The following is a 10,128-nucleotide window of genomic DNA, read 5'->3' as shown; positions in this document are numbered from 1 at the left end:
TTTTTTTTGGGGGGGGGGATAGGAGGTGGGTTAAGGATGGGATATGGAATAGAAAATAAATACAAATATAAGCTGTTTTGCTAACTGTTTTATAACCACAACGAACTGGTACACAGGAGGCCCTGTACAACAACACAACAAAGGCTTAGGGATCGAGGTGTTCCCGGGCAAGGCTGGGTTCTAGTCTCTGGTATTTGGAATTTAGGCTGCAGTCCTTGTACTTTGGCGGGCGGGCTCTGGGGCGGGAGGCACGGGCAGGCGGGGGCGCTCTAACCGGACTTGAACAGGAGGATGGCCACCTGGCCCATGTAGAAGTAGATGAAGTGCTTCGTCTCATGCGTCACGTAACTGCCGAAATTCCTGCCCACGATGCAGTGCCAGGTCGGGTTGTACTTCTTGTCGAACTCCTTCTTGATGTGGGCCGCGATGTCCTTCTCGATGTTGTACTTCTCCAGGGCCTGCGTGGCGCACTCCACCGAGTCCTGCTGCATCTCCTCCGACATGTCCGCGTTCTTGATCACGGCCTTGCGGTCAGACATGGCTCCCCTTCCTCAACCACTTCAACCGAGGGCGGAAAACCCAGAGCCGGCCCCACGAGGCGTCGGGAGCGGGAGGCCTTCTTTCCGGAGGCGATTCACCCACCGTGGCAGGCCGGGGTGCGGCGGGGATGGGCCTGGTGGACTCGTGAGGGGCGGTTCTACAAGGACGGCCGCATCGGGCACGGCGACCTCAGGAACCGGTGCGGCCTGGCCTTCTTCGTCTTCGTGTGCTTCGAGGAGCCCCCGTTGACGTGTCCCGCGCACAAGCTCCCACAGTGCCCCGCGCGTCGCCGCTCTCCTCTCCGCGTGCCGTTGCCCTCGCCCCTCCCTGACTGGCGAGCTGCCTCCCACAGTGCCCCGCCCTCTCCCTTCCCCGTTTAGCGGGCTGCCCCCATAGTGCCCCCCCTCCCCCGTGGATCCCAGCCCTTCCTGGCTCTCCCTTTCACGCCGTTACCACGCCCCTTCCTGCCACGCCCCTCCTCCCTGGACCCCCCAGCTGTGTCTTCTCTTTGGGGCCTCCACATCCTTTTCCCATAAACCACCTCCACTAACCTGAGTTCTGATGACTCACAAGCAGTCACGGTGCAAGAAATCATTCGGTAAAGCCGTGATTACAGCCGTGAGCCAAAGGAGATTAGCTCAGGAACACTGAGAGGACATTTGTCACATCCCTTCGGTCCGAAAGATTTAGTGACAGATGCAAAGCCAAAGCAAACGGTTTCACCCCCTCCCCCTCCCCCTCTCCCTCCCCAGTACACCTACCCTCTTTCTCCCCCTCCCTCTTCCCCTTCCCCTCCAACAGGAATCCAGACGATACTTTAGGAAATGAGACGATCTGCTATTGGAAAAGTTAGAGGATCTGGGTCTTCGTGCGACCTTGGACAAGTTACTTCCCCTCTAGCCCTGAGTTTCCTCACGCAATGGGGTTGGACTGGATGAGCTCTAAAGCCTTTCCAAATAGAATTTTAAAGAAAGATTTGAGACGGAGAGCTACGGCAACACGACCAGTTTTGGTTCAACATTCCATCGCAGTCACTCAAGGTGACTGCCTCAGCTTTTCATATTAAAAAAAAAAACAACCCACCAGGATGATAAGAGTTGCAGAATGTCCAACTCACTGCATACAAGTAAATAAACAAATGAGTGCAGGGTGGATCAAACCCCAAGTCAGATGGGGACTTTGGTGGAAATCCAGAGGATCAAGAGGGTGACGTTCAAAGGCACACGGAGTGCCCTGGGACTGGCCGCTGAGTTGGCTGGTCTGTGAGTGCCAACAGAGCCGGCCTCTGGACGCTAGATTCTTGCTGCTGAGAACGAGCCAACCCTGCCGAGGCCGCGGGCACTGACTTAGCACGGGGAGCAAAGCGCGTGACAGTTGTTAACCCACCCGCAGAAGCCCAAGTTTCAGCGTTCTTGTTAAAAGTTGGTGGAGGTCCTTCTTCCTTATGGGGCGAGATATCTCTTTATCTAAGAACTTTCGTTGAAAGCAGAAGCTGGACCAATACCTAGCAAGTACCACGGGACTCGGAGGAACATCTGAGGGGAGAATACACGTTAGGTTCGATCGTGGGGGACCGAGCCCAGGAAGCTGCCTGGTAACATTTGTGACCCTGCTGCGATAGAGTTGCCGAAACTGTTGAGTTTCCCTCAGAAAAGCAATCCCAAGCTAGAAGTCAATTTCCTCTCCCCAACTAGATGGTCAGGTCCTTGAGGACAGGGGCCATACCCTTTAATCCCTTAGCACAATGCTAGGCCCACAACAGTAAGACAATAAATGCTTGGTGCTCTGCCTTGAAATCCTGAAATGGCCTGATGAGCCACAAGGAAAGAACAAATACCACAGGCTCAACCCACCTGCTGTATTTATTTCCCGGGTAAATTCTTGCTTTCTTTAGCAGGAATTTTCTGATAGCAGCCAGCTTTAGGTTAGTAGTTAAAATCAAACTCTTATCTTCTTGGGAGCGGTCAGGCGAAGACCAAAGAGAATAGAGACACCCGGTGAGGGCAAAGGAATGTGGTGGAGAGATACAATAGAAAGAGAGGGCCTAAGGGGTTGAACCTGAGAAAATCTTTTTGGGACCCAGGACCTATCTGATTCATGTTAGTAATGCTCCTTCTGTGACTCTACCTTGCTCTTTGCAAGTTTAGTCACTTTGTAAAATACCCCTTTCTCACTCTCCCTTCCACCTTGATCCTCCACCGATGAGTGGAGCTTATTATCAGGCTTATTATCACACGATCACTTTCACTTGTTATAGAAAAGTTTTATTTTTATAGTCTGGCTCAGGACCAAGGCCATTCCACAAAAATGGATTTTCCAGAAAAAAAATGGAAATTTTTTTCCTCCAATAACAATTTTGTGGGGGAAAAATGTAGCTTGTTTAAATAGACAGGAGATAAAACATGCCACTGTTACCCTTTCCCTGCTCCTCATCCTCCTAATTTACCCACCTTTCTCTTTCACTAATGAATTAAAATTCAGAAACATTTAAAAGGGAAACAATTGTGAATTTGACTGGACACAACCTAAAAAATGCCATAGATGTTTCATAAGCACTATTTAAATCTTCTCTCCAATCTCATTCAGTAAAGCTGACATTTCTCTGAAAATGGTATTTTACTTGACCTCCTTTGGAAACTCACAGACACTCAAAATGCTGTTTTCAGCCAAGACTCCTAGGGCCCTCATGGAAACAGTAGACTTTTTGGCATAGGACTGAGGGAAAACATACCTTGGAAATATTGGAAACGTGCATTTTCTAGCTTTCCAAACATTTTCCTGCCTAGAGGATTCTTTCTTTAGGTGGCCCATGTGCACCACCATCAAGTTAGAGCATTTCACTTGGCTTCTCCATTTTTTTTTGAATCAAGCTTAAAGAGGAAACATTGCTATGGGGGGGAGGGGTGGGGAGAGACTTCTCATGGAGCTTCTAACCTAGTAGAGTGATAAGGCATCAAAACAAATATTGATGTAACAGCTTGCTAGTCCCAGGAGTTCTGGGTCATAACCCTTACCCTTTTCCACTAAGAAGCAGCTAGTTTTGGCTATGTATATGAGAATCGTGTTTAGTTCTGTGGGTGCCTGGTCCCTACACAGATGGGTTAGGCTCTTTTTCTTGAACTCTGGTTTGTTGTATCCCCACACCAGAGACCCAAGTAGAATCGAAAAGCTTAGGTTTGATTGGCTCATGTCTAAGGTCTCCCCAAAAGGGAGTGGAAAGATACTCAAAGTACAATATAGCATTGACCTTTTTCTTCCACACAAAGGAAATGATAAAAAACAAAAAACTCATAAGCATTCGTTGATGAAAATGTAAATATGAAGCAGTAACTTAAAACATCAAAATGTGAAGCATTTTTTGAGCACTGCTGAATCCACACTTCATGCTTGACTTGGCTGTGTCTTTCAAACAGTTCTCTCTAGGCCCATGTTTTCTGGGAAGCCAGGCCTTTGGTGGTCATTTTCTGCTGGTGGTCATTTCTAAGAAGTTCTTTAGTAGATGTAAGGGGCTCTCAACCAGCACCAGTTGAGGAACCCAGGAATTCCCAAGCTCTCAAACCCACAATTTGCCTCTAAAGCTGGAAATGTTCATCCGAAGGTCACTGTTTAGTCACCTGTGCTTAGGGAAGGAAAAATGAAATGAAGAGATAGCAAGCAGCCCACACTCAGGCTCACTTAGCCAAGCCCCCGCTGTGGCTGCCATGAGTGAATGGTGACCATTTCTGTTGGATTAGGGGAAGGTGCCCCTATACCACTCCTCATGTGAAATCCTAGAGAGAATGTATTTGTTGCATGTGAAATGTTTCAGAGAGAGAAAGGAAAAGTGAGCCAGAACACAGAGTTACTTCCTGACTCAGTGGCCAACACTCACTGACACACTTTTAACTTGATGCCTCACTTGTGCCCCTTCCCCTTGAAACAAGGGACCACCCAGTGTTTACTGTGACATCCCAAAGTGCTAAGTCCTTTAGAGATGAGCACATACTCCTAGAAATGGCCAGACTATGATCCTAAATTGATGTGATGCTAAATTAATTGATTAATATATTGAGGAAGTTGGGAGAATTACGTAGAGGCTAATCCATGATAACAACAAGGGTGGATCAGTCAATTAATGGCTAGCACTTATTAAGCACCTGCTCTGGGTCAAGTATTGTGCTAGACACCAGGATTCAAAGAGAGAAATGAAGGGGAAAACAACACATGAAAGGGAAAACAACAACACATACAAAATAAACTTGTTGTGGGAGAAGGAAACAAAAGAAATTGGGAGAAGCAGAAAAGGCTTCTAAGAGCTGGAAGTGAGGAAGGGAGTGCATTTCAAGCATGGTGAATAGTCAGTACAAAGGAGCTGAGGTCCAGATGGAGTGTTGTAAAGAAAGGCAAGAAGTCCGGTTTGGTTGGATTGCAAAGTGTGGAAAGGGAGTCAATGTATAACTAAAGTTGAAATAGTAGGTTGAGGCCAGATTCGGAAGGGCTTGAAAAGGGAAAAAGAGGAACTTGTGTTGATTCTAAAAGCAATAGGGAACCACTGGAATTTATTACATAGTTGAATGACATGGTCAGACTTGCTCACTCTTTAGGAAAAACACTTTGGCAACTTCTGTATAAGGTGGTTTGAAAAGAGGTTGAGGGGGAGGTAGTATAAATGATGTGCTTAATAATAATAAATAATGGACTTTCAAAGGAGAAAAAAAATATCACGTAGGGGTTATGACAGAGAGTCTGAAAGTGGCAATGGGGAATGTTACTAATTAGAGAAATGCAAATCAAAGCAATTCTGAGACACCATGTCCTACCCATCAGAGTGGCAAAGATAAAAAAGGGAAAATGATAAATTTCGGAGTTATTAGTTTTACTCGACTGTTTTATCTTTTTATGAGATGCCTGTAAAACTATGTAATGTGAAAACAAAATGGATCAATAAAGCTGAAGTTACCAAAAAAATTACTTCTTGATCCTGTGAGTCCTGGGCAATGGGGAGAATGGCCTCCAATGGAATGAAAATTTGGGTTTTAGTTAAATATTTCAACTGAATGCTGTTTGAGAGTAGGGCAGGGCAAAGGACCCAGTGGCATGGGCTTGGGCAGTAGTAAATGAGGTTGGAATGGGCTTGGAGAACTAGAGATGAAGCTTCAGGAGGTATCTTAGTAGGGGGTGTCACTGTTCATATCTCAGGTGGTGAGACTGGATGACCAGGATTTGAGGAACCAGTATGACAGGAGGTAGGTTGCAATGACTTGTTGGCAATAGGGGAAGAAAATTGCTCAGTCAGTAGAACTTATTAAACAGTAGAGGGATTTCCAGAATCAACTGGTCCCAAACTTCTTAATGGAATGTGGTGTTTTGGCAGATGCCACCCTTGGTATTCTGTAGCCTCCACTGATCATGGCTGCAGGACTCCCAGGTAGCAATGGAGGCTCTTCAAGAACCTCTGTGAAATCTTACCCGCAGGGGTACTGGGACCCATAGTGATGATCTTAACACCTCTTCCCACCGTGAAACTCTATACTCTGTGATCTATAACTGGAGAAATATGAATGTTTCTCATGCTTACTTGGTGATAAGAAGTCAGTCTTGTGCTTGCATGATTGGCACTTATTGTCAGCTTCTTTTAAAATGGCCCCTGAAAGTGGTGGTGTCAGGTCTGAATGCCTTTTGAAAATATAAGTGGGCCTCCAATTAAACAACAAATAGGCCTGCTTCTTATATCCAACAAGTCAAGTGAAAGCTGCAGTGGCTCTAATGCTTAGGAGGGAGGCCTTTATTCATCTGGCCTATTCATCACTCCCCTTCATCTTCAATCTGCAGGACTTGTTAGTGAGTGACAGGCAAAGAATGTATCTTCCTTTGCCAAAATAATGGAGTGTTTAAACCATCTCCCAAGGCATTTGCTTTTCAGTTTTAGTTGCCTGGCTCAAAATCATTTGCTCCAAAAGAAACAAATTCTTAATAGTCCTCCAAAGTGGAATTCTACTCTTTATTCCTGCTCCTAATTTAGAAGAAAAATGATGAGTGTGAATCCAGCTTAAAGAAAGCAAATGACTCCATTTCAGTGGGAGCTAAAAGAGCAGATATATATATATTTGCTTGCATTGTAGACTGCCAAAGGGATCTTTCTCCTAAGACAGTTTCTTGGAGTCATGTGAAAATGCTTGCAAGATGTTCTTAAGTTTAGAAAGCTTTCTTTTAAAATATTGTGGTCAGTTAGGTAGAAATGGATATGAAATAAATGGTTCTGGCAGTGAGAGAAGTCTAAAATTGGTATAGATTTATTGAGCAACTGCAGAACGATTGGCAATGGGTTAAACCGGATAAGCAACTTCATAGAATGCATACAGTATGGCATTATGAATATAGTGTTAGAGTTAGTATGGGTTCCAGTCTCTCTTGAGATACTTATGTGACTCTAGGGAAATTATCCTCTGAGCTTTAGTTTCTTTAACTATATAATGGGGATGATAATAGCACCTAGCTCTCTGTTTTCCATACAATAAAATATAACCCCTCATGTCTGCAAATCATTCCCCACTCCCCTTCACCTGGGAGGATCCCTTACTTCTTTCATGACTTAGCTCAAGTGCCACCTTCTGTAGGAATCCTTTGCTGATCCTCTCAGATCCAAGTGCCCTCTCTTCCAAAACTGCCTTGGATTTATTTTGTATATGTTGTATATAGACTTATATATGTATGTGTCTCTCCTGATACAATGTAATCTCCTTCAGAACTGGAACTATTTCATTTTTGTCACTATTCCCTGTACTTGACACATGGTAGGCACTCAGTAAATGCATGCTGATTTTCATATCTTAGAGTAGTTTAAATACCTGTGGGCTGGCTGCTTGGGTTTTTTTTTTTAATAAATCCCAAGCTATGATTGGTTTTTTACATTTTTTACATTACATTTACATTTTACATTTTCTAAGACAGGGTTAGTGTAAAAATTAAATGAGATAATGCATGTGTAATAGGGGACTAACCAATGGATCCAGTCCTTATGAGTCTATGCAGAGTGCTGCTGCTGATCCAGTTCTCCATGTGGAAGAACCTCTTTCTGGGAGACTTGGGATGACAGGTAGTGGAAGTGCCTCTGAGAGGTTTTGAATTTTGGTCTGCTTAGCACATGATGCAGAGAAGCCTCTTTGATTTGCTCTGGCTGCATAGCTAGAACAGAGGGCATTAAAAAGGCACTAGTCCACTTCCTCTTACTTTTGGTTTGATCTCTTGGTGAGATTTCTTCCAGTCTGGCAGCATTCTGGTGAGAAACAGTACTCTAAGGGGAGAGGCCTTCCTTATTTGAGACCAACTGTGCCTATGAATATGTGGCTTGGTTCTTTGCCTTCACATTTGTTCTTTTGTCTTGGGTGAAGGAGATTATCTGGAGGCAATGATTTTGTGATTTTTGAAAGTTCAGGAGAGGGGGCCACTCAAGACACAAAAGTCTGTGAGTGAAGTCCGTATTGGGTTTTGTAGCCAACCCATTATCAATGCCCTAAGCATGAAGTGAGACAGTTCAGCTGTAGCTGAGATTAAGACTCATTTGACAAGAACTTATCTGCCAATTTGGACCAATGCTATGTAGAAACTGACAATCTTTAGCCTGTCTCTCCAGAGGCTGAGGCAGTATAAAGGAGACAGTATGCCCCTGAGATGTTGGGTAGAAATGTTTATATTTGCTATGTAATGCCTGTTCTTGTTATATCTTTGAAGTAAATATCCTTTTGTTAAAACCCAACTGATATTAGTTGGTTAAATATAACTAGGTTATATTTAATCACTGGAGGACAGTAGTGTACAGGGAGACCATACTGGAATGGGGGCTTAGGCTAATGGTGGTAGAGATACCCTGACCCCTCAAAAGTACTCTCTAAAACTTCTGGGAAGAGATGTAGCCAGCCTTACTCTAGAATATGGAGGCCAGAGAGTGCTTTCTATGTATGTAAAGTGCTTTGCAAACCTTTAAGAGCTATATATAAATGCAATCTATTATTATCTAAGTGTCATCTATATGATTCTAACTGATTTGGGGTTCTAAGCAACTTAACTTCCTGATAAGGTACCTAAAATGAGACTAAGGGAAATGGTAAGATCAACTTAGCTTACCATGATGGGTTTAATGGGCTGTGATAAATCTTTGGCAGAAACCTGTTGGCATATATTGGTTAGTTTATACAATTTTCTGCATCCTAATAACTGGAATTTTGCACGCAATTGCTTGTACCTGTTTGTCACCTTAGCCACCTAGCACTAATAAAGAGGGCTGTGGGTAGAGTGTATAATTGGTGGAAAAGGTCAAGTATTGAGAGTGACTTTCCTCCTGGCAAAATTACCTCATTGCGTTAGAGTAGTTCTGTAACAGAAGCCTCCTAATATCACTTTCTATGTGGCTTAAAGTAACCTCTTTGCCAGCGTCAGGGGAGTTCCCTGTAGAAGGAAGCTCACTCACCCTTTTTGCCACAGCAGAATCTGGCCGAAGGGATGGAAAAAGGTTTCCCTTCTGTCTTGTTACACTCCCAAATCTAGAGATTTGAAGCAAGCTGAATCACTGTGGAAATTTAGAGCTCAGGCCAGAAATATTGCTGTTTCTGCTTCACTCTGAGGTGTGGTAACAAAAGGAACTGGGTTCAGCTTCTCAGAAATCATGCCCCTAGCAACTGTGCCACCAGTTTTCTGACCATAGAACCTATATGGGGGTGGAAATCCTAACCTTTGTAAAAATGAATTGCAAACTGGGTCCTTCTCCCTGTTTTCCTTCTCTTTCCTCTGTGGTTAGGTTATTCCAGAAAGGTCAGGCCACTGCAATTGTCATGTGTGAGTGCGCCCTCAATAAGCTACTGCACTGGTTGACCTTGCCAACTAGCCATTTTAATACTGGCATCAAAATCATATTGGTTTGACTTTGACAGAGAAGCTTTTGAATTCATAAAACATGTTCTTAGGGGAGATACATTCTCATGGGAGATACAACTGCAGTAACCGAGAGACTTGAGATCTGGATTACTTTCTGAACATGCATTGTTTGGTATTTTGAAAGTGATCCCATGTACATTTATTTATACATCAGACTGCTCTTTATATGTGAAAGATTTATGACTGTGTCAGATGAGTTCAATAAACCGCCAAAGACTTTTCCCCGGAAAGCCCATGAGATAATAATTTCGATAATAAAAAGAAAATGCATGAGCTCAAGAAAATAGGCAATTCTCTTTCTCTTTTCTCCCTCCCAGTTCCAATAGCCCCCCTTTTTTGAGGATGTGTGGTGAGGAAGGTAGAAGAAAGGCAGGATGATAGATACAAAACAATTTAGAATCTGTAGCCGTGAGAACCCCAACTCCACCTCCATCTGACTGTCAAATATCATGTAGCCACTTCAAGCTGAGAGTTTCAGAGCTTGTAGTGTTCCACACCTGTTATTTCACTGACATTGAAACAACTCTCCATAAGGAAACTCTCTCTACTAATGCAGATAGGAGCCAGTTCAAAACCTAGAGAACTGAAGTTGTTTAGGGTGACGAGAGGTTAAATGACCCGGCCTGGGTAACATGGCCAATATGTGCCAGAAGCAGGATTTAAACACAGGTCACCTTT

General features: G+C 44.0%; 1 protein-coding gene across 1 annotated transcript; it reads right to left on the bottom strand.

The window, feature by feature from the left end:
• Positions 1-269: 269 nt before the first annotated feature.
• LOC118839159 (dynein light chain 1, cytoplasmic-like) lies at positions 270-817 on the bottom strand. Its single transcript, XM_036746602.1, has one exon. The coding sequence runs from the start codon at positions 537-539 to the stop codon at positions 270-272; it is 270 nt and encodes an 89-aa protein (XP_036602497.1). The 5' UTR covers positions 540-817.
• Positions 818-10,128: the final 9,311 nt, after the last annotated feature.

This window comes from Trichosurus vulpecula, chromosome 2 (assembly GCF_011100635.1).
Source record: "Trichosurus vulpecula isolate mTriVul1 chromosome 2, mTriVul1.pri, whole genome shotgun sequence".
In the NCBI taxonomy this organism is placed as follows: Eukaryota; Metazoa; Chordata; class Mammalia; order Diprotodontia; family Phalangeridae; genus Trichosurus; species Trichosurus vulpecula.
The sequence above is the reverse complement of the archived record's forward strand: the minus strand, read 5'-3'. Positions and strand labels throughout refer to the sequence as shown.